This window comes from Gymnoscopelus braueri (genome assembly GCF_963280865.1).
Source record: "Gymnoscopelus braueri genome assembly, chromosome: 6".
Taxonomy (NCBI): domain Eukaryota; kingdom Metazoa; phylum Chordata; class Actinopteri; order Myctophiformes; family Myctophidae; genus Gymnoscopelus; species Gymnoscopelus braueri.
The window spans coordinates 46,783,323-46,808,693 of NC_137607.1; the positions used below are offsets into that span (position 1 = coordinate 46,783,323).

Below are 25,371 nucleotides of genomic sequence, written 5' to 3' on the forward strand. Positions count from 1 at the left end.
AACCAATTACTGTGACTCTGTGTGTGTGTGTGTGTGTGTGTGTGTGTGTGTGTGTGTGTGTGTGTGTGTGTGTGTGTGTGTGTGTGTGTGTGTGTGTGTGTGTGTGTGTGTGTGTGTGTGTGTGTGTGTAGCTGCATGTGTGTGTACGTGCATGCACACTGAATGGATGGTGGGATCTCATTTTAAAATGGAGGGGACTTCTCCTAATCATCGCACTCTGGCCCGGCACAAAGGCAAAAAAAAAGCTACCTACGCTATTTGAATTTGAATAGGCATCTTCCCTCCTTCTAACCCCCCCCCCCTCTCTCTTTCTCTGTGTGTCTCTCTCTGTCTCTCTGTCTCTGTCTCTCTCTCTCTCTCTCTCTCTCTCTCTCTCTCTCTCTCTCTCTCTCTCTCTCTCCTTTCCGCTTTCCCCCCGGTTCATGTGGGGTGGACAAAAGAAGGGGGACTACCCCGAAGGAGCCGCCCCCACAAAGCAATCAGCCTAATGGCGCTAATAGGTTGAACGGTGGTGGGGTCCTCTAGCTCTCAATGTTGACACATTTCTCTGTGTCTGTGTGGCCAAACAGTGGCTTGGAGTGTTTGGCAACCAAGGCCGATATAGTCTCTTAATGGAGTGAGCACCGCCCCCCCAAGCTGCAGGGTTGCCATGTGCTTTGGAATAACCACAACAAAAGCAACTCCAGAAGAGGAGAGAGAGAGAGTTAGAGAGAGAGAGAGAGAGAGAGGGAGAGAGAAGGGTAGTGGAGGGGAGTAGAAGATAATTAACTGGTGAAAAAGCCTGGAGGGAAGGATTCTGGGAGACGGAGTCATTTGGGGGTTTTGTAGATTATTATTTCTTTCTTTCTTTCTTTTCTTCCTGGGAACCAAATCCTGCTGTCATCACGTTTCATTAATGCTGTGTACTCGGTGTTTCCGTGAGAGGAAGGCGGCCATTTTGTTTTCCGTTAAGAATGGAGGAAGGAAGCCAAATGTTAACGCTTGCATGGCTTGGCTGCCGTCTGGCAGGTTTCCGTCGCACCTGAGAAAAGGGCGTTGGCGAATAGTTTGTGGTTTTTGCCTTCTGCCGTACCTGAATGTGAATGTATCAACACCTTATGATTGTCCCTATGACCACATGATATGTCTCTGTATCAGTTGAGATCAGTGTTTCCAGGTTTTCCAAAAAAGAACTAAAAGTGGTCATTTTGAACCCTATATACGTATCGTTGCTGTCGGGCAGAAACCTCTTAATTACGTATTCAAACTTTTTGTGTTTTTGGACATAATGAGGTTTCCACCCATGACCCGACAGAGACAATATATAGACTATTTGAAAAATAGCCGATCTACAAGCTCACAATGCATCGCAACACATTTTGAGTTTGTAGATCTGTTATTTTCAAAATAAGTTTGTACCAGAGGTTCAATGCAATTATATTTCGGCTAACAAAACCTGCCGAAAAAAAAGCCCAAGCTAGTGGTGGTGAGATGCAAGCTGAATCCTTCACCTGTCCTCTCTTCCTGACTGACCCCCCCCCCCCCCCCCACCCCCCCCCCCCCCCCACCCCCACCCCCACCCCGAAACAAGTCCACATTCCTCTCTGTCAATGGCAGTCTTTTCTTATTCTCTCAATCATTCCCTTCTTTCCACCCTTCTATCTCTCTCTCTCTCTCTCTCTCTCTCTCTCTCTCTCTCTCTCTCTCTCTCTCTCTCTCTCTCTCTCTCTCTCTCTCAAGAAGTCTGGGGTTGTCTGAACAAAGAAATATTTTAAGAGGCCTTGTAACTCGGGGCACTCTGCATGTGTGTGCGCATGCATGTGTGTGTGTGTGTGTGTGTGTGTGTGTGTGTGTGTGTGTGTGCATGCATGCATGCAAATGTGCGCACGTGTGTGTGTGTGCGCACACGTGTGTGTGTGTGTGTGTGTGTGTGTGTGTGTCGCACACGGCCGTGGGGACGAATGTTTCTGTGGTCTCCCCTGTTATTAGGTCTGCCCTGTCATTACAGGATTAGAGTGCAGGGGCTGGCCTGTGTGTGTGTGTGTGTGTGTGTGTGTGTGTGTGTGTGTGTGTGTGTGTGTGTGTGTGTGTGTGTGTGTGTGTGTGTGTGTGTGTGTGTGACTGTGTGTGTGTGTGTGTGTGACTGTGTGTGTGTGTGCGTGTGACTGTGTGTGTATTAGGTGTGTGTATGTGTGTGAGCTATAGCCTCGTCTGTGTGTGTGTGTGTTTGTTTGTGCCAGTTCCTGCAAAGCCTGTGTTATACTTACTCGCGCACGGGTGTCGCGCACCACCGGAAATAGCCGATCTACAAGCTCTACAACGCATCGCACCGCAATGCGTTGTAGAGCTTGTAGATCGGCTATTTTCGGTGGCGATGCGCGACACCACCACCAGCCCAGAACTATACGTATATATATATAAATCAGGCGTGATGGGCTGTTTGTGTTTCTCACAGAACTCTGAGCACGCAGACACAAAACAGGCAGGAGTTATTAGTGTCTCCCTCCCCTGTGTGTGTGTTTACCATAGCTTATAATCCCAGGTGCGTTTCGACCCTATATGTCATAAATAACACTTTACGGTGTCATTCCACCGGGTTAGTCAAACAGCGAGCGGCTAATTGAATAGTCTTCATAAGCAATGGGGAGGCTGAAGGAACGCAACGATCATCTGGAGGGGGAGAGGAGAGGAGAGGCCGCGAGCCACATCCATCACAACACAGCCAAAAGAGCGAAGACAGGACTTAATGCCTCCCGTGTAGAGAGAGGGATTTAAACCTATACGACAAAGGAGTGACGGAGTGAGAGAGAGAGCGAGAGAGAGAGAAAAGGAGAGACAAATAAACAGAGGATCAGCGCTGTCATTTATACTGTGATTGAGAGATGAACAGGGGATCATAGATGTCACCGATTGTGACATATAGGCAAATATGATAAAGATTATGAGCTCCAAAGCCGGTCTCTGTCTCTCTCGCTCACACAAAACAAAACACCCGGCATCAAAGCCGATCACCTACATGTGCGTGCCAACTTAAGCTGCCCCGGTGATGATGCCATGGTTTCGTGTTGTGTTTGCTGTACCGCGAGGGGGATTTGCATGTTGGTTTTTTGGCCGTTTGTGTGGGTCCATCCATCGCTGTACTCTCTCTCTCCGTGCCACCTGCATGCTTGATGGCATTCGTCACACAATACAAATCCTCAGTGGTCATTTAAAGGTTAATTCCCAAACGTTTTTGTCCTATAATACCCGGGGATTCTACCCCGCATGGAACCACTCAGGCAAGAGGTGATCCTCGCGTGCTATGGGGGAGATGTTGCACTCATGAGCTTTAGACCGTACTACTTGTCAACCTGTAGATGTCCGCCCGACACCATTACCTGACAGATTGGTTAAAATACTGTTTCATTCATTAAGATTGCAGCTTCAAGTGTACAAATGGAAGTGTGTACCCAATCCTTACTTTCTCTGATCATGATTATTGTATTCTTTATGTATTGTTTTGAGCGAGCCCACAGAGAAAGAGAGGAGGAGAAGTCTACATAGCAGCAGCACATAGGGGAGAGGTCTGCATTGTGTAGGGATCAGTTCTCTCTCTCTTAACCCGTCCGTCTGGTTTTGGTGTGTGAGGTGAATGTGGCCCATTGGGCAAGCTGCCAGCGTTGAGTTCTTTTATTTGTGTGGAAGCTTTTGGGGGTTATTTACTTTGAAAACGCCTCTCTGTCTCAAGGTCTCTCTCTCTTTCTCTCTCTCTCTCCACCTGTCTCAAGGTCTCTCTCTCTCTCTCTCTCTCTCTCTCTCTCTCTCTCCACCTGTCAAGGTCTCTCTCTTTTTCTTTCACTCTCTCTCTCTGTCACTCTCTTGACCTATATCAATGTGTGTCTCTGTCTGAGTCTGTATCTGTCTCAAGGTCTCGCTCTCTTCCTCTCTCTCTCTCTCTCTCTCTCTCTCTCTCTCTCTCTCTCTCTCCCTGTCTCAATGTCTCTCTGTCTTTATCCATAGATATCTCTGTGTCTCTCTGTCATTCTAGTATGTTTAGCTGCTGTTAAGGACGCAGCTATTTTTGTTTGTGTGCTTTTTACTGTGTGTATGGAGCTGATCTGTATGGTGTCATTGTTGCTGTCTGGTTAGAACGCGCACACACACACACACACACACACACACACACACACACACACACACACACACACACACACACACACACACACACACACACACACACACACACACACACACACACACACACACACACACACACACACACACACACACACACACACACACACAGAGTTCGAGGAGGGGTCATCCAGTCCTTTAGCTCTGGCCCATTGACTCTGGATTGAGCTCCATTGAGGACATAATACCGGGCTTTGCCCCAAGTACACACATACACACACACACACACACACACACACACACACACACACACACACACACACACACACACACACACACACACACACACACACACACACACACTCACACACACACACACACACCTGTACACACACAGGGCACTGCGTAGGCAAATAAAACAGAAGCGTGTGGAAGGGACGGGAGAGGTCACCGAGGCACACACACACACACCTGAATGTTCCACCGACAAATCAACCAGTCAGGCTGTACACAGGCTGTATGTGTGTGTGTGTGTGTGTGTGTGTGTGTAGAGCGAATGTACGTTTTGCATGTCTCATTTCGTTCTTTTATCCCTAGCCACCCCATCTTTTGTACTCGCCTTCTCTCTCTCTCTCTCTCTGCCATTTTGCCGTGTTGTCATTCTCAGTGAGGTCACAGCCTTAATGACTAAACATGACCGACGCACGCAAGGCCCTACACAGTCATCATAATAAACACGTTGCACACACACACACACGTTGCACACACACGTTGCACACACACACACACACACACACACACACACACACACACACACACACACACACACACACACACACACACACACACACACACACACACACACACACACACACACACACACACACACACACACACGTACCTCACTGTGAAGGTGTATCATTTTCCAGTACGTATGTACCTGTGTGGCTGGTTCCAACGGCTCTCAAATCATACCCTGTCATGGCGAGAGGCCGGGGGAAGCCCCGCAGCTCGTAGACGCTGCTGACACACTTTCCCCAGCACACACAATGTGGGCCCTTAACAATCTGGAACACAGAGGGACAGCAGACATGTTGAACATTAGTTTTTGTGGATGAATCATTAGTTTTCTTTTTTTACAGTGAAAATAGGAGATCTGTGTGTAAATCTCACAAGATCTACAAGCTCACGGCTATTTACAGCAAAGTACAGTATATAGGCTTAAGATTGAATATACTCCACAAATAACTAGACGGCTCTCTCTGGCTAGACTTCATTGAAATGAAAACTTTCACTGGCATCACACACACACACATATATAGGATGTTATTCAAAGCTGGACGTGACTCATGATGAGGGGTCCTAGATTTGAGGAAACGTGAGTGTGTGTCAGTCGTTGTGCGTGTGGGTGCACTGTGCAGTAGAAATGGACATTTCCCCTGCAGCTACGCAGTTTTGTCTGCATCCTGTTTCGTCTCAACTCATCTGTCCAGACCTAGACTACTACTGTACGAGGTAGAGAGCGAGACGAACCAGAAGAGCTTGAACTGGTGTCTCTTTCCCCCAGTGAGTCAGAGAGACATGCAGGAACTTCATGAGCAGCAGACCTCCGGACATGCTAAGCGTCGGCTCACTTTGTTTCTTTTTGCCGTTTCATCATCTTTTATCGTCTTGTAGAACAGCACAGTGGTTGGGATAATAGCAGTTGCTAACTACTGCGCCCTGAGCGCCAGGTAGTAAAAGAGTGAACGTTTACGAACATTCTCTCTTCGGGAGTCCTCGCACACACAAAAGAAAGAAAGGGGAAAAAAATAAAATAAAACAGGCGCCTTTGCCAGTGGAAAGACAGTAAGACAGGAGACAGGAGAGAAAGAGAAACATTAGTAGAGGGGTGAGAAAGAAGAGTGAAAAGCGAGGGAAATTGAAGTGTATTGACCTTTGTTCCGGTCAAGAGCCTCTGCTTTTGTGCTGCCTAAAGTTTATTGCTGCCAGCCATTCTTCCTTATCCAAGCCTTCTGCTGGGTTATATATCTTATGAAGTTTTATAACCTGCTGCACACTGTGCCTTTGACAGAGTGTGTGTGTGGGAAAGTGTGTTGTGTGTGTGTGTGCTTGCCTTTGTGTGTGTGTGCGTGTCACCCTGTGGGAAGCGGAACAGCGCTCTCTGTGAGACCTGTCGTTGTTTCCTTTCCACATAAAAAGCAAGTGTCTAATTAACACTAATTAGGCAGACAAGGAGCCTCTGGAAAATGTCAGATCACCGCCCACTGCGATCTGAGTCTTTCTCCCCTGTCTCTCTCCTATATCTATGCATCTACCTGTCTACTGTACCTATCCAGCACAGATACACATACCGTTGCTGTCGGGGAGAAACCTCTTATCTCCGTATTTTAACTTTTTGTATTTTTTTCGTAAATAAACGCCCTACGTGATCACACTACAGTGTCACACAAAAGTATCAAAAGTAGCAGGCATGAAACGCAGCGTGAAGCGACGCATTTTGAGCTTGCAGATCTGCTACTTTTGCGTGTTCTTTTGCCAACAGAGACGCTATCTAGGCTACACATACACACAGACACACAAACACGTTTGCACACACTCTGGCGCTTGTAGAAATTAATTTGCCTAATTACCTAACTCTGCTCGGGTCGTTCTCAACCTGTCTTTACGGTTAAAGATTTATCTGTGAGCGCTAACTCGGCTGTCTCGGTGTACAACACATACTTTGGCCTTCCCTCTGCTACCGCAGACTATACTGACAACATTTTTATGGTTGTGTTGTAAACCTGTAAGAGAGTCCTATTGATTTTTGTATCCTGTCTGTCTATGTTTTTGTTATAGGTTGTTGTCAGAGCTGTTTAGTTTAATGTTTGTTTGTGCTTCTGTTTACAGAGACGTTGATGGACACGAAGTGGGCCACCACGGAATTAGCATGGACAGCACACCCGGAGACAGGGGTGAGTTCACTGTACAGTGTGTATGTGTGAATGAATATTGTAACAACCTAAGCAAATATAGGCCATATCATTCCTGTGTGAAGGTGTGTGTGTGTGTGTGTGTGTGTGTGCTCTTGTGCACAATGAATGGAAGTGTTTAAATACTGTGTGTAAGTAAGCAAATGTACCCCCACCACCATTTGTGTGAAGAAAATAATTAGATTTTCGTGTCAATAGTTTCAAATCCCCACTGGTGTGTGCATAAGAAAGTAAACCTATGTCTGTGTGTGTGTGTGAGTGTGTACATGCACCCGTGCATGCGTGCAAACGGCTTTGCATTCCTGTACAGCCTTTTACGGCAAACCTATCTGTTGACAGGACAGGATATGCATGAGTGTGTCCAACAGGATGCGCTTCTTAACATGCGGGAAAAGATACACGACGATCCGATTTCTGTGGCACCGCCCCGTCACAGATGTTCCCCTTCCCCTTTCGGCCCGTTAAGCTCCCACTTTGAAAAGAAACAAAAACAAAGTAGAAATGTTGAAAAATGAGCTTTCCCTTCATGAGGTAACCCTCCATAAAGACTGTGAAATATGTCCTGGTGTTGACCTGTTGCTCATCCGGGCATCCAAATCTCCCACGCACAAAAGTGCCAGTGACAGCCTCCTCTCGCGTTCCCATGTGGTCCCCACAATGGGCCTAAAAGACCAGGCGAAAAGGGACATCTTGACCCCTCCTCTGCCATACTTCAAAAGACCCCCTTTGCCTTTGTGTGGCCCCTCTCTGACTCGCTGGAGCCCCCTCGTCTTTTGAGGAGGCAAGACCCCCGTTTATCTTGTCTTTTTTCTGTTTTTGTTTCGTTGAATCCCCACCCAGCTCGCGGCTATGCCAACCCAGCTGTTACTAGTCACGCCCGTCAGCCATACTTTACTTCCGAGTAACTAAGCAATAATTTGGGACGTCCACTGTAGCTTTCTCAGCCACAACCATCTGCAGGTTTCCACCCCCTGATACCGTCCTTAACTCCTTTTTCTTCTCTCTCTCTCTCTCTCTCTCTCTCTCTCTCTCTCTCTCTCTCTCTCTCCTCTCTCTCTCTCTCTCTCTCTCTCACCCACTCAGTCACTCCCTCACTCACTGTCTCTCTCTCTCTCTCCTTCTCCATTCTATTCTCCTTCCTTCTTTTCATCTCCCTTCCGTTCATCCTGGCATGAAGTTCAAAATCCAATGCATCCTCTCTCCAAACCATAGACTGTAAAAAAAAAAAATGGGACCGGCGACGTCACCCATTGGTTTCTACAGACCCGTTTTGAAGCCACTTTTTCAGCGAATTCACACCATCTTGACATTTCAGGTCCCGAAAAGCAACCGGAAACGAATGCTAATGTCTGGTAGCTAAGGTCTGCTTCACTCAGATGCCATTAATGAGAACTGCAGTGCCCTATCGATTTTTCAATGTAATCGAAAAGGTAATCAATAGATTAATCGTCTAGAAAATAATTGATGCTTGCAGCCCTACACACACACACACACACACACACACACACACACACACACACACACACACACACACACACACACACAGGCCTATTCTTTTCCAGCCAGCCCTCCTAGCAGATGCTTCTTTTCATCAGATAGATACAGTGTTGTGACACCATGCAGACTGGGTGGGTCAGTTCCGTTGTGCGACGCGAAGATGAATTTCTCGCCTCCCCGGGTTGTTTTGTCTCTCGGCGTAGGAATGCAATCAGCAGCAGCTTCGCCGCGGCCCCTCAGAGGACTATTTTCTTTCGTTGTCGGGACTCTCCGTTCGTTTTGTGCTCGGTTTTATTTATTCATGACGTGCCTCAGCCGTGTGCCTGTTCCACGGCCCCTCAGACGGCAACATGGCAGATTTATTTTTGTTTCTTTATCTTGTATTCTGAGGGAGTTGATGAGTGTTGAAGTGGAGGAGGCAAAGTCACATAAGAGAGACAGACACAAAGACACAAGAGAAAGATGGGAGAGACAGAAATACAGAGACCACACACACATACGCACACACACACAGAAGACAGTCTCACACGATCACACACACAATCTGTCACAAAACATACACGCAAACTATAAACGCACCTCTCTCTACACACACACACACACACACACACACACACACACACACACACACACACACACACACACACACACACACACACACACACACACACACACACACACACACACACACAGACAAAGGAAAGATGTCCAACCGGTTCTGAGTCACAGCACCTCGCTCTCTCCGATACGTTTTTTTTGCGGGGAAGAAGGCTCCGGTGTCCATTAGAACTGTCAGTCCTGTTCCAGAGTAGTGCTGGACGGAGTGGATGCATACTGTATACTGCACAGCACCCTGCAGAGGGAGACTGTCCATTTCAGACACTGATCTACTCCCTTCATTAGCCCTGCTGTGCTCAGTTGCACAGGCCAGATGCGAGAGTCATTAGTGTGTGTGTGTGTGTGTGTGTGTGTGTGTGTGTGTGTGTGTGTGTGTGTGTGTGTGTGTGTGTGTGTGTGTGTGTGTGTGTGTGTGTGTGTGTGTGTGTGTGTGTGTGTGTGTGTGTGTTTCTGAGTCTTGGTATCTGTTGGACAGTGTCTCCACATATCCAATTTACTTTAGTTTTTTGTGTGTGTGTGTATGTGTGTGTGTGTGTGTGTGTGTGTGTGTGTGTGTGTGTGTGTGTGTGTGTGTGTGTGTGTGTGTGTGTTGTGTACATCTCCTTTCTGTTTTCACATCTGCCTCTGCATTTCAGTGTCTGGATTTCTCATTTTCACTATCTTTGTGACTATTTGTATTCATGTGTGTGAGTGTGACTGACCGCGCGTGTGTACGTTTGTGTGCGTGCGTGCGCAAGCGTGCATGCATGCTTTTCGCATATGCCGTGTTATTTATCCCCATGAGCACATGGGGGGTGAAGAAGGGGGAATTCCGTGCTCTAGCAGGGGTTGATGGAATGAAGCCCCCAGGGTCTGCCATGTCCAACACACAGATAACTAGATAGCTAACTAGTTAGCCTGCAACAGGCAGGAGCCCAAACAAGAAGATAATAACATGGTGTTAACGCATATTGCCATCCGCCTCAAAGGCATGTATGTGCTCCTAACATGCTAAAACACGCCTGGAAGAATCTAAAAAGTTTCCTCCAAGTTATTTTTTGAAAAAGATATAGGCTAGCGCTGCTTAAAATGCACACTCTAAATGCCAGCACTTAGACTTTTTGGAGCTGGGTTTTAGCTAGCTGGCATTTAAAGCTAATCCCAGCAGACACATCTGTCTGTCGGGGAAGAATAGGTCAAGCGGGGAAGGTGACGTCTTATGTTAAAGCGAAATTCCTCCCTTCTTCTCACCTCCGCCTTTGGGAGTCCAGACACATGTGAAAGTAAAATCAGAGGCATTGATTGGAAAGGACAAAGCGAAAATGGAGTGGTCGGCGAGGCTCACATCACTATTCATCTGGTTGGTTGGTAATCGATGCCAAGGAACTTGACCCTCTTTCATCGTCCTTAATACATTCAGGTTTGGTAAGCAGGCTCCGCTCCCTGCCCCGAGTGTCCTGCTGCTGCTGTAGTCCCATGGAAACCAACCAGCACTCTCCTTAACCATATTAAACCCTGCATTGTGTCCCTATTTTGGGCAAATGTTTCAAACAATAGCAGATCTAAAAGGTCCAATGCAACACGTTGTGAGCTTGTAGATCGGCTATTAAGTTTATACTTTAGGATCAAGTGGTTAAACAGACACACGCACACGCACAGACACACACACACACACACACACACACACACACACACACACACACACACACACACATACACACACACACACACACACACACACACACATACACACACTCAGACTCACACACAGGCACGTATCCAAAGACACACACAGGCACATGCACGCACACACACACTTTTGCTCTATCGCTCACTAGCAGCTTGTGATTTATAACGCTGCAGCTAAATACCCATTGACACTTCATGCTTTAACTCGTCCCATTGACCTGGCTGGTGATTATCGATTCCCCCCGGTCCCTTTCCCCTCTCTCTCTCTCTCTCTCTCTCTCTCTCTCTCTCTCTCTCTCTCTCTCTCTCTCTCTCTCTCTCTCTCTCTCTCTCTCTCTCTCTCTCTCTCTCTCTCATCGGCCCATCGCTCTAATGGCGCGGCCCGGGCTAAGCCCCCTTCTTCTCCCCCCTAAAGCCTCTGGGGGCATGGGGATGAATGGCCTTGTCTCCTACACATCCATATCACAGACTTAATTAAGACGCTCAAGACCAAGGGCGGAAAAAAAACCAAAGCACTCTAGGAAATAAATTGCCATTGTTTTGGAGTGGGGCATGCACTCTCAAAGGTCTGAAAGAGGTAAACCCGTTTGTTTGCAGAGAGAAAGCTTGTGATGGCGGTGCAGAATTGACTACCGTGTGGGTTTCTGTTTTGTAGTTGCAGTTCGTGTTTTAGTGCATTTGCCTGGAGGAAACCGTTTTGAAGCCATTTTGCCAGCTCTGAGTAGGCAGCAAAAGTCAGACAGACCCACACACGCATCCAGACATGCACTCAGAGGAGTCCCCATTTGCAGTGAATTGATTCAATCATAACTTCCCTGTAGAAAAATAAAAGGAAAAAAAGAACCAGCACACATTAGATTAGCGGCTGACTCACAAGCTCTGAGTGTCTAGTTTGCTTTCGCTCATTTAATGAAGCCAGTAATCAAAGTTTAGAAAATGAAATCCCATTTTATCCCTGGTAATTCAGTCCCTGGGCACTGCCATGGAACCAAACGATGCAAGAAATGCCCAGAAAAAAAGAGAGAAAAAAAAGGTTAACTGGCGCATTTTTTACCCCATCCTCTACAACTTGCATCAGAGGACGATACCATCATTGCTCCGTAATTGAAGTATAATTGGCTGTGAAGCGATGCGGCGGCCGGCCTCTACTCGCAGACGGAGATGAGGTAAACATGCCGCGCGATGGCTGTTCAGCGTAACAGGGTTGTATGTGTGTGTGTGTGTGTGTGTGTGTGTGTTTGTGTGTGTGTGTGTGTGTGTGTGTGTGTGTGTGTGTGTGTGTGTGTGTGTGTGTGTGTGTGTGTGTGTGTGTGTGTGTGTGTGTGTGTGTGTGTGTGTGTGTGTGTGTGTGTTGGTGGGTGGGTGCGTTGTTGGTTGGGTGGGTGCGTTGGAGGCTGACACTGGTGTAATTGTGATGAATTCGCCGGCGTTCTCGTCCTTGGCTCATTGCCACGGTAACTGGAGATGGAAAAGGCGGAGTGGGCAACTACAGTATGGGGGGCGGTGGGGTGGGGGACGACTTAACGACGCCAAGCCAGGACGTAATTGAAAAGGCCCCCTCCCACCCCGAAACTCAAAAAGCACAACATTTGATTTCCTCCCTCGCATCTGCTGCCACTAAAAGGTCCTAAAACTCATCCTGTTGTGTCTGGTTCGTTCTTGATCACTGTGTTTGGATGCAGCTCGAAACGTGTCGCTTCACGCCGCGTTTTGAGCTTTTGGATCTGCTACTTTTGATACTTTTTGTGTAATTTACGAAAACAGGTTTCTGCCCGACAGCAACAATATAAAAAGGCATCATCATCTAACCTCTTTGTTCGTTTCTTTTCTGTCCCCCTATAGTGGGAAGAGGTGAGCGGCTACGACGACGCCATGAACCCCATCCGGACGTACCAGGTGTGCAACGTGCGCGAGGTCAACCAGAACAACTGGCTGCGGAGCGACTTCATCCCCCGCAAGGACGTGCTGCGCGTCTACGTGGAGATGAAGTTCACGGTGCGCGACTGCAACAGCATTCCCAACATCCCCGGCTCCTGCAAGGAGACCTTCAACCTCTTCTACTACGAGTCCGACTCGGACTCGGCCACGGCCACCAGTCCCTTCTGGATGGAGAACCCGTATATAAAGGTAAGGCCTGTCACAAATTACTGCATGATCGCCTGAGATAATCGCAATTATTTGTGTCATAATCGTCATAATCATGTCCATGTTAAAAACAATCATATATTTTCAAAAAGATTAAAAAATAGTGGAAATAGCAGATCTACAAGCTCAAATTAGATTGGCTATTTCCATTATTAATTCAATAATAAGTAAATACTATATAGTATATAGTTTAAGTGTAGTATAAGTCATTAAATATGTGTTATTTGTCATATCGGCCCTGTGCACCTTTAGTTTACGAAGCCTAAAAGCCAGACAGAAATGTAATTTCTATTCACAACGTTCTAATAATGTTCAATGACAGAAACACATTTAAATCGTTGTATTCACGACTATTTGAGTGACAATTAATTTCATAATCGTGACATCCCTCCCTACGTTGAAGGTGGATACGATCGCGCCGGACGAGAGCTTCTCCATGCTGGAGTCGGGCCGGGTGAACACCAAGGTGCGGAGCTTCGGACCGCTCTCCAAGGCCGGCTTCTACCTGGCCTTCCAGGACCTGGGCGCCTGCATGTCGCTCATCTCCGTCCGGGTCTTCTACAAGAAGTGCTCCACCAGCATCGCCAACTTCGCCGTGTTCCCAGAGACGGCGACGGGAGCGGAGGCCACGTCGCTGGTCATCGCGCCGGGCACCTGCGTGCCCAACGCCCTGGAGGTGTCCGTGCCACTGAAGCTCTACTGCAACGGGGACGGCGAGTGGATGGTGCCCGTGGGCTCCTGCACCTGCCAGGCCGGGTTTGAACCCACCATGAAGGAGACTCAGTGTCAAGGTGAGTGCTGTTTCACAATGGGAGGCACCTTAAGGTAGCTCTCTCCACCAAACAGACTACTACAGATTACGACAGACTGGCAGTCGAGTGAAGTCAGGAGATCAGTCGGTTGGAAGGTGTGAAAACAAGTTACTGAATGCACCTGAGAGCCGACACCGACAGACGGCTACTATGGTGCTAAAAATAGCCAATGGTTTGTTGTCTTTTTCAACAACAAGCCCGCTGCTATTCAACGCTTCCCTACAACTGGCGACCCGATGCGACAATGTACCCACCGGCCATTCAACAGCAGATTTTCGGCAACAGACGCTTTCCAACATTTACCGCTGCCTACGTCGGTGCGGTGGAGAGCTTACGTTTAGTTGCAGTCTATTCCTGATTTACTTACAGTACTTACTAAGGATTAGACTTGCATTTTAGTGATTAATCTCATGTCCTTTAGAATGAGTAATGAGTGGGTAATGTTAGTCTAGCGTCCCACAAGGACTCTTTTCAAAACTGCGTCGGTGGTGCACACGCATTAGCCTGCTGCAGGTATCAAACCTGTGACCGTTTGTTTATTATAGAGCTAGTCTGTCTAGCCGACGTGACACCATTGTGTTTCATTATTGCCGGGAACAATTTTATTACCTTTTTCCCCAGACAAATTAAACCAAGCAGCACCCGGCACTAAAAATAAAACTCGGGGTCGCTCACTCCGTCAGCCGGGCTGTTCATTCATCTGACCTCGGTGCGACCCCTCGCAGTCGGTTGATAAATAAATGGAAATGTAGGCGGCGGGGGGAGGGGGGGTCGGACGGGTGGGGGGGGCTTCTGTCAGTTTATGACGAGCGTTCTTCTCGGGGTCGCCTGATGGAGGACATGACGGGTTCACCGAGGTCGAGACCAAGGTGAATTAAAACGGCATCAGGGAGCTCAGCTGAAATCGAGCGTGGATGACAGTGGAGGTGGGGGCCGAGGGGGATTCAAGGACGGTGGGGAGGTGGGGGGGGGGCTGTACTGGTGGTGGTACAGGCCCGAGGGGCGGAGGTCAAATGGGGAGATGGGGAGATGAGAGACAGGCTCTGTCAGGGCTATCGATTTGGTGGGGGATGATTGTGATTCGTCTGCGGCGTGTGTGTGCGTGTGTGTGTGTGTGTGTGTCAGTGCATGTCGTCTCTGTCGGGTGGAAACCTCCTATGTCCAAAACTGTTACTTTTCAGGATTCAAATTCATCAAAAGTAGCAGATCCACAAGCTCAAAAGCTCGAGCTTGTGGATTTGCTACTTTTGATGATTTTGTTTGACACAAAAAAAACACACAAAAAGTTAAAATATGGAGATAAGAGGTTTCTGCCCGACAGCGACGATTTGTGAGTGCTTGTGTAAATTTGTGTGTGTGTGTGTGTGTGTGTGTGTGTGTGTGTGTGTGTGTGTTACATTCCACTGTAAACTCACTGCCACTGAGTTCACTTCAGACGGCTGGATGTGTCCATTAAAGAGGAGCGATGTGTGAACACATCTATTCCTGTGTGAACCACACACACACACATAGCAGGGGAATCATTTGCCTTTGCAAGCCCCTGGATATTGAATGTGTGTGCTACCTTTTAGAAGTAGTGTGTGTGTGTGTGTGTGTGTGTGTGTGTGTGTGTGTGTGTGTGTGTGTGTGTGTGTGTGTGTGTGTGTGTGTGTGTGTGTGTGTGTGTGTGTGTGTGTGTGTGTGTGTGTGTGTGTGTGTGTGTGTGTGTGTGAGACAGAGAGAGAGAGAGAGAGAGAGAGAGAGCTGAACACAGTAAATCCAGAGCAGTGCATGTGTTGAGGTTAAAAACTCATTTGTTTGTTCCGTGGCGGCTCAAGGTTAAAGCCCTGGCGACTGGTCCTTGATAAAACACTCTCTAATCAAACCTCACCGGAAACCACTGAGGATAAATCTTCCTCTCCTCTCCTCTCCTCTCCTCTCCTCTCCTCTCCTCTCCTCTCCTCTCCTCTCCTCTCCTCTACTCTCCTCTCCCTTTTGTCTCTCCTCTTTTCCACCCCATTTCTCTCTCACTATCTCTCCCCCTCACCCCCCAACACACCCCTCGCCTCCTGTCTATTATTCTTCCTCCCTCCCATCCCTGGGTTCTCTTCTCCCCTTAATCTGAAGGCCGTTGCTCTCATTAATACACCAACTGAAGAAGTTACAGTACGGATATGTCCGCATGAATATTAATCGACGAGACCTCTTTTTTCCCTCCCTCCTTCCTCGTACCCTTTCCTCTCCCCTCCGTTTCGCTCCACATTTTTCACCCCTACTATCCTTCCCTCTCTCTTGTTCCACACTTTCCAATTTCAGCATCCATTCTAATCAGTTCCTTAAGCTCCACGCTCCGCATGAGAGGCTAAAAGACGGGTGGTAGTGGTGGTGGGGCGGTGAGAGGAGCAGGCAGGGGCCTAGCGGAAAAAAAGAACCTGCAGGATTAGCATTTTCTATGCCTCCTGCTCCACCTCTCCCTCTCTCGTTCCCCAGTGTTGCCAGATTTTGCGAGAGAAATGAGCAACCAGGTCTATGAAAACAAGCCTCACAACATGTTGCGATGCGACACGTTGTGAGCTTGCAGATCTGCTATTTTCAAAAAAGTCTTGGAAGAAAACGTGAAACATTTTGTATTTTTGAAACATTTTAGCAAGAAACAAGCTTAAAAAAAAGGCAACCCACAACTACCAATATTCACAAGCGACTTTACACTAAAACAAGCCCAAAGTCGCTTAGAATAAGCAGACATGGCAACACTGCTCGTTCCCCCTCCCTCCCTCCGTCCCTCTTCTCTATCTCTCTCTCTCTCTCCCTCTGCGTTGTTCTCTAGACGTTGCTCAAAGGGAGGCGAGAACGATCAAAGGGGTGGATGACCCCCTTTACCTCTACTGGAAGCAATTGATCAGCAGTTTCAACCCTTCACTGAATAACTTTGGCTGTGTATTTTTTTATTTTTTTTTTGAAGACGGAGAAGCAGTTTATTCATTAGCCCCTACGTTTAGAGGACTGCTATTTGAACTTGAATGGAACCTTAACAGACCTGAGGTTTGTCCCTTTTCCCACCTGGTAAAGCCCGAGGTCGTTCCCTCGCTCACGGTTATCAGCTTGAACTTCCTGTTAGCCATTCATCGGCGCGGATGACTCTGATTAATGGTGAAAGAGCAAACATGCTCAGGGCTAATGTACACGCTGCAGTAGACTAATGTAAGCTTTGTGCCAATATTGAACTTTGGAAAAAGGAGGCATAAAAAAAACACGTTGCAAGAGCCGAACCATAGCGGTGACCTCCTGATCTTGAACGTTTTCAACCCAGGAGCGACAGAAAAATACAAGAAAAACAACAAACTCAGAAATGACGGTATTAATTACACCCTTCAGACAGCCATAACGGAGCGTCCTTGACATTGACGAGCGAACACGCTAGCGGGTCGGGCTAATCAGCACAGCCCCAGTAAACTTTGCCTCTCTGTCACCTGCTCTCATCTGTTTTATTAAGCACGCCGGCGGACTCATTCATCTTTTAACGAGACAATTTATCAGAGATATGGAGCCCGCTAAGAGTTCTCTGGATCACAGCACTGTGCCGACGCTTTCCCCCGCGCGCCTGTGACTTATCACGCTGTAAACTCCCCAACAGTCTGCAATAAACGTTAAGGAGATAGGGCATTTTACAAAGGCCAGCATTGTTTTTATCAGATAAACTCGAGCACACAACAAAATTATCCAGAAGCTATACTACTGTATAGTTGCCAAAGTTGCCCTAAATTACGTTTCCACATGGCCAAGATTTGTTGTTTGTTTTGACGGGTCAGTTTTTAGCGAAATTTCATTGATCTCAGACAGGGCGGGATGTTTTGAGAAAAGCTTCTTAAGCGTTGAGTCAGAGTGCATTTGGGTGTGCATTTGTTTATATGTTTTCGTAAATGCTTGTGCACTTCTTATACACCTCCCCCCACTTTCCATATTTATGTACACAACAGCATGCGGTCTCTGATTTCTCAGTGCATATGCTTAGAATTCTGTATTCTGAAAAATAGACGGCGTCAGATGAAAGCGCCGTGCCAGCGTTGCAGGCTCTGAGGGCTGTGTGTGTAATTTGGGTTGACAGGCTGACCGTGTGAGCATGGCGTTATGCAAACGGCAGCATGCAGCTTAAAAAGCAACCGAGAAAAAAGGGAAAAAAAGAAGAAAAAGCACTTCCTTTTTCAGTGCAGTTTGCTGAGGAGGTACTGTACTCTCCAGAGGAGAGGGAATGGAGGCGAGAAAACAAAACAAATGCATAAACACCCAGGACAACAGGAGTGAGACCTGTCAATCTGCTTTTTTTTGCTCACCACCTGAAGCATCATGCCTGAGTAACAAAACAAAACAAAAAAACAATCCATACATTCTAAAATTGTAAACAGAAAAGGTCGATTTTAATCCCTAAAATGAAATATTACACGGCCATATGAGTCACACGACACATTGGTTCTCATCGAAAGTGACTGGCAGACGATTACAGTTATTAACGCCTGTTATTAACGTTATCTTCGTTGTGACGTTCCTCGCTCGTTAGCAATTTCACCGAAGCCGCTATGTGCAGCGCATCGCCTGATATGACATGATTTTGATTAGTAAATCTTTGGTCTTAATCGTAACCCCATGATTAACTCTTCTCTCCGTTTCTCTCTCTTTCTCCCCCCCCCTCCCCTCCCCAGCTTGCAGCCCTGGCACCTTTAAGTCTAAGCAGGGCGAGGGTTTCTGTGCCCCGTGCCCGGCCAACAGTCGCACCAGCTCGGGGGCGGCCAGCCTGTGTCCGTGCAAGAACGGCTACTACCGCTCCGACACGGACTCTCCCGACTCGCCCTGCACCAGTAAGTTTGTTTTCCACTATTATATGGATCAGTTAACTGGTGGTGGTCCCTGGGGAAACTGTTTTGTGGTTCCTGGGTTGGACGTGAGACAGATATTGTTGACTGTAAACATGTGTTAGATCCAATGTATGCGGTTCCCATACATGACAATACTATACTTACATAATTGCAGACAGTGTTTCTCGGTGCCAGAGAGAAATGACATGCATAATGGTGGTCACAGTCCAACCTGACTGCCCTCAGTCCAAACTAGAGATCAGAAACCAGAACAAGCCGGCACTGTTGGACAATAGGCACCGTAAAGCCCGAAAATACAAGCTCACAACTCGCTGTGAGCTTGTAGATCTGCTATTTTGGCACGCGAAACTTGCACCCGACTAAGTATAAAGCAGGCTTTATCCACCATGTTCTGCCTGGCTTCGACCAAACCGCAACTTATTTCAGTGGCCTCGAAAAGGAGCAGTTTGTGCAACGCTCCTATAGGAGATATACATGCTCAAACACTGACAACACTTTTTTTTATCTCATACACTGTAGCATTCGGCAGCTTTTGAAGCAGTTCGTCTTCAAGGAGAAAAGAAACCGTTTATCAACTCCCTTCCCTGACCTACAACCTCTCTCACCGGTCTTTATCGGCCTCACTTAGTCCATTCCCACCGCGGTCACACAGACGGCAAACAGTGCCGCTCACGTACACAGTACACGTTATCAGGTGACTTCCCCCCACAGCGGAGCCAATCCCCTCTCACAGCTGCCACCTCTTCTAGACAGAGTTGGGGAATTTATCTGCTGGATGGGGCCTTAGTTTAGAGAGCGCAATGACACGCACATGCAGGAACTAATCCATTGGCTGGTGAAGAGAGAGAGAAAGAGAGAGAGCTGAAGGTCTTTTTTTCCCCCGTTGTTGTCGGGTGGGATTGTTTGATTCTCCCACAGTGAGGCAGGAGATAAGGCTCCAGTAATTGGATAAGAATTGCTAGGCCTCTGCCAATGGTTTCTCTCTCTCTTTCTCACTTGTCCCCTCTGGCACCTTGCACACACACACGCACACACACACACACGCACACTCACATGCACACGCACACACACACACACACACACACACACACACACACACACCGGAACGAAGCAGCTAGCAGTTCCATTCTGAACTCCGTTTCCCCTTTAAAGAACTCTAAGCGAGCAACAATCTCTTTCTTGTTCTGAGGAAAGAGAAAATACTTGCTGTTAGTGGGTGAAGAAGGGACTAATACCACAGAACAGACAACTTCAATTTACTCCTGAGTAAATGTTTATTATTCCTTTGCCAAGTAAACACAATTCAAGAGATTGAAGATCCTCAATGTCTTTGAATTGTGTTCAAGTGGCAAAAGAGTAATAACATATTTGACTGCAAACCCAAGTATTGTTCTCTGTATTTTGGCCATAGTACATTATTTATTTTGATTATTGCTACCGGCCATTGTCAGTTATTTCTTTGTAGCTATAGTATTTAAGTTAGTTGTCGTATCTGCTGTGTGCAATTTGTGTTTACAAATCCTAAAAGCCATACAGTTTTGTATGTCAAAATTAGTATAATAATAATTGTGATTAACAATTGAATCACAACGTATTAATGCATTTTAATGTATATAAATACATGACAATAAATCGTCACGTAAACTTTCCTGATGGTGGACAGCCCTCCCTAACCTAACCTTCCCTTCCCCTCCCCTCCCCGTGTAGCCGTGCCCTCGGCGCCGCGCAGCGTCATCTCCAACGTGAACGAGACGTCGCTGGTGCTGGAGTGGAGCGAGCCGCGCGAGTCGGGCGGCCGCGACGACATCTTCTACAACGTCATCTGCAAGAAGTGCCTGCCCGAGCGTGGCATGTGCTCGCGCTGCGACGACAACGTGGACATCTCGCCGCGCCACCTGGGCCTGACCCAGCGGCGCGTGACCGTCCGCAACCTGCAGGCCCACACCCAGTACAGCTTCGAGATCCAGGCGGTCAACGGCGTGTCCAACAAGAGCCCCTACACCCCGCAGTACTCTGCTGTGAACATCACCACCAACCAGGCCGGTAAGTTAGTGGGGCAAAAAACATCTGATTGTGATGTGGATTCATTTTGATTCCACTCCGAAGCAGCGTGGGCGATCGCCTTTCAAGTTTTCATTTTGTTTTACAATTTAGAATTTAGGCGTTTGGCAGACACTCGATATCGGTAGACACGAGGTAATACATCAAATGCATAGAAATAGTAATCTAGGATCATAGACTAAGAACCTGTCATCAGTCTAAACAGTATAATATCAAAAAATAAATAATCTGTACATTGAAACTATACAAACTATAGGATGCCAGCTCAACAAATGAACCTGGTATCTGTCTACATAGCATGTCTTAAAACATCCGTTTTAAGACGGAAAGGGACAAAGCAGAGAGATACTCGGGAGATACCGAAAGGTATGTGGAAGAGACTAACTTCTGCAGTCCTCGCGGAGGGTCTGGATCAATTCGTTTTCCTATGCACGTAGGAGTGTGTTATATATACCTTTAGAACGGGGGATTCAGAAGGGAGACATTCTTGTCAATGGGTTTAAGAGAGAGGGGACCTTTTATTTCTCACGCCTACAGTGCTCCGTGCTCTTAACACCGCTGTGAATAGCAGCAGCGAGGCAGCACACATTGAAAGCAGTGAACCTGCAGTAATATTCCAGCTGCCCACTACTTCTAACCTACTGCTCTTCCCATCCCACTGCCTATACAGTATCTAGGCCAACATAGTAATCTGAGCGCCCATGTAATATTTCCCCCCCACATCATAGAGAGGAGATTGAAGCTGAACTAATACATATGCATAATTATCAAGGGGTAATAAGCGGTAGCAGCGGTATGCGTGCCGTTATGATTTATTTATTACTTTTTTTTTAAAGGTAAATTGAATGTCAGGGTTAATTCCATTTCAAATTAAACATACGGCCTGTGTGCATGATAAGAATGATAAGAATCTTGGGTTTCTTTTTAATTATCTGCTATTTTCGTTCAGGGAGATTGAGCTTGGCACTTGGGTTTGCCTTCTGTAAAGCCTTGGCCAGTGTCCCATGTTGTAGAGCTTATACCCTCCACCACTGTCCCTCTGAGCGGCTGTCTGTGTGTGCTCAGTTCGCCCCCGGGGGCTGCGGAGCACCAAACTTGGGTGTGTTTTAGTCGCTATGTTAAACGTGCTCTGAAGACAAGCTCAGACAGTACGAGGGATTATCCGTCTTCTCTCTCTGGCCTTCTCTTTCTTTTCTCTCTCTTCCACCCCCCTCATTCGCGCTCCTAGAAAGAATCCGCAAGGAATGCCTCCCGCTCCTGGGCTGGCCAGAGGCCGCCCGGGGTGGGGTTCCACGGCCTGTAGGGGCCCCTTCTGGGAGCCTTATTGTTTTTCTCAAACCAGGGGTCGGGTGTCAGAGTCACCCCGACCCACCTAGGGGTGCCCCCAGGTCACCAGGGGGCAGGAGAGGGTGAAGGAAAAAGGCGGGTGCGATGTGTAGGAGAGCACCGACCGTGATCAGATTACCCTCCCCTGCAATACTTTCAGGACCATCCCCACATATACACGTTCACCTTTTAAGACCAAAAATAAATAGTAGGGGACGGTGATAAGCCTTTGGGGGCCACCTCCATGGTTACTCCGCTGTCATCCACCATGGAGGGCCCCTAATCCCCAGGGCTGGAGTGATCTGCCCCTGGGAGCATTGTCTACCTCGGGAGGGAAGAGAGAGAGAGAGAGATGAAGGAAGGCCTGGCTGGTGGAGGGCGGGTTAGGAGGGCAGGGGATGGAGAGTTGGGGAAACAGAGAGACTGGGGGAGAGCGAGAGAGGGAGGGAGGGAGGTCTGACCACAAAGGCGGCCAGCAATGGGAGAAAGAAATACAAGGGAAGGGATCAAAGAACCGGACCTAGGGATTAAAAAGCTTTTAACAAAACGGGGGAGATTGGGGGAGAGAGGGAGGGAGGGAGCGGGGAAGAGAGATGGAGAGAGAGAGGGCAATGGGACATAAGGCTTCAATGGTAAAAAGGGAAAATGAAGAGCTTGGAGAGAGAGAGAGACAGAGACAGAGAGGGAACTGGAGTACTGGGGAAAGAGTAAAGGAGCTTTATTTTTGGAGAGAAAAAGGAATAGGAGGTACAGTATAGTACAGTGGAGAGGAGACAGCCGAGTCAGTTATGAAACAGACGGCATGAGTTTGGAGAGAGAGACGGTAAAAGAGGCAGTGAGTCAGAGGTGGAGAACAAGCCTGAACGTAGAAAGGTGGAGAAAAAGAGACAGGCGAGGCAGACTGCACTTTGCCGGTAATAGGCACATACGAACAAAGCGATGAAAGGCTCTTGTGGGTGGGGTTGACAATGTGTTTTATGGCTGGCTGACTGTACTGTACTGTACTGTGTGCATGCGTACCTTTTCTGTGTGTATGTGTGTGTGCGCACACGCGCGCCCCCGAGTGATATATCAGTGTGTATGTTGAATGCGTGTGCCTATACGCCTACGCCTTGTTTGTATGTGTGTGGTGCAGCTAGTGCCAAGCTAGTTCCACCGCAGACTAAGCCGTCGGTATTCTGGGTCGATTCTCCTGTCGGAGGGGAATAAGACGTGCTCTCCACTCCCTCACAGGAACCTGGGAGGGAGAACTCGAGCGTTGGTGTGGGGGAATGGTCCTGCATACCAACTATTTGTCAAAGCTACTCACAAAAGCCCCCAGCCCCTATAAGACTTTGTACTGGGGTTTGAGTTGAGCCAGACAAAGGCTGCACTTTGTTTTCTGAACATGCAAAAGGCACAACACAGAATTGCAAATAAAGCGGATTTTCTTTTCCTTTTCCTTTTCCCTTCCTATTCCTGCAGCGCCGTCGGCAGTGCCCACCGTTCACGTGATGGGGGCCACGTCGAGCACCATGAGCCTGTCGTGGCTGCCCCCGGAGAAGCCCAACGGAATCATTCTGGATTACGAGATTAAGTACCATGAGAAGGTAAGCAGCGATGTAAGTCACTGTTATGTGATGCCTTTGATTTGATCCCCGTTCTTGTCTTGTGTGCGTGAATGCAGTAAACAACAGCTTTTCCCCTCCGTTTAGTAGTCATCTTCTCTTATCCTTCCTTTCTCCCTCTCTCTCCATCCTCGAGTCCGTCCCTGTAAATCCTTCCCTCGTTTATCTTCATTCCTACCGCCCTGCGTTGCTCGCCGGTCTCCTCCTTCCCTTTTTGCAAGGCTTTTCAGCTTGTTCCCCTGTCTTTCCTTTGTCCTCTGCCATTTTCTGTTCCCCTAATTTTATTCCTCCCCATCCCCTCCCTCTATCCTTCTCTCTCACTCCCTTTCTCCATCCATCTTTCCATTTGAAAGTTTCAGGGTTTTCCAGGGGGCCCAGAGAGCCGTGTCTGGATTTGTCGCGGGGGACAGAACAAAGGCACTCAGTGTCTGTCCGCTCGGCTTGTTGTCTTGTCCTTCTTTCGTCGGATTAACAACATAGCTCCAATCCCTCTCTCTCTCTCTCTCTCTTCCTCTCTCTCTCTCTCTCTTCCTCTGTCACACTCTTGTCTTTCGCTCTTATTTGTCTCTCTTGCTGTCTCTCGGCTTGCACAGGAAGATTGGCGATCCTCTGAAGCAGGGACCAATGACAATACCCAGGGGTTGAAATGAAGGGGATAGTTTGGCATTTCTGTCAGAGACGTGTCTGAACGATTCTTCTTTTTCAATCTGTTTCTGGTGATACAGGACCAGGGCGAGGCCATCGCCCACACCATGACGGCCCAGCGCAGCTCTGCCCGCATCGAGGGCCTCAAGGCGGGCACGCCGTACGTGGTGCAGGTCCGCGCCCGCACCGTGGCCGGGTACGGCCGCTACAGCAGCCCCATCGAACACCGCACCAACCTGCAAAGTACGTTCCCCCCCCCCGCCTATACTCTTCATCGCTACCCACGTCTTCGACCTTCTCGCTGTGCCCGCTTTATTACCCCGTGGGCTGTGTTGGGATGTGTCTGGCTTAGCAGCGATACCTCGCTGTAATAGTCCCATGTGCCAGCTTATGAACATAATAGAGGCTCAAACGGCTTATAGGGCTACAGGCTCCTACTGTAACACCCATTTTTCAGTGTGAAAGAGGTACGAGTCCTCGTAGGGAAATTGACTTAGGATGATTTAGGTGGAAAGCAGCCATTTCCCCCCCCCCCAACACAATAGACCATTACACAATAAGCTCCTCTGTGTTAATTTAACTCTGAAAGTATACAAATTTACATGTACACATTTTGTACACTCTGGATAAATGAACACTGAGGACGTTACTGTTTAGGCTCAAACCGTCTGTGCCTCACACACTGAACACCAAGCAGGAATAAGGGTATGAGAAATCGACAAAACAGCAGTTTTTTTGCCATCTGCCTTTGACATTGGCCAAGATGCCAAGATCTCCTTTTGATGTACAGTAGAACACACAAGGACCACCGTTTGAGTTACACAAACATGTGATTTCTGTCGTAAACGTGGGAGGCATGAAGAGCTATACATAGACCTACAGGGAAGCTGGCGGAGCGAGACGGTCATGCGTCATACTGTACAAATGGAATTACAAATGGATTTTGCACCGAACAGAAGCATGGGCGTGGGCGTGAATCTACAGTCAAACAGATGTGTGACCTCTCTCTCACCTTTTGGTATGGCAGGTGACCCGCAGAAGACCTTCCAGGAGCAGCTGCCCCTCATCGTGGGGT

At 47.9% G+C, this 25,371-nt stretch overlaps 1 protein-coding gene across 2 annotated transcripts in view; it reads left to right on the forward strand.

The window, feature by feature from the left end:
* Positions 1–25,371, forward strand: part of LOC308087468 (ephrin type-B receptor 3-like) — an 82,639-nt gene that overhangs the window by 35,780 nt on the left and 21,488 nt on the right. For both annotated transcript variants that reach the window (XM_080431350.1, XM_080431351.1), the window contains exons 2-9: positions 6,985–7,049; positions 12,693–12,977; positions 13,399–13,786; positions 18,484–18,639; positions 20,365–20,700; positions 23,509–23,633; positions 24,377–24,539; positions 25,324–25,369. In XM_080431350.1, coding sequence (XP_080287476.1) covers positions 6,985–7,049; positions 12,693–12,977; positions 13,399–13,786; positions 18,484–18,639; positions 20,365–20,700; positions 23,509–23,633; positions 24,377–24,539; positions 25,324–25,369 — 1,564 coding nt within the window. The remainder of the gene's footprint in view (positions 1–6,984; positions 7,050–12,692; positions 12,978–13,398; positions 13,787–18,483; positions 18,640–20,364; positions 20,701–23,508; positions 23,634–24,376; positions 24,540–25,323; positions 25,370–25,371) is intronic.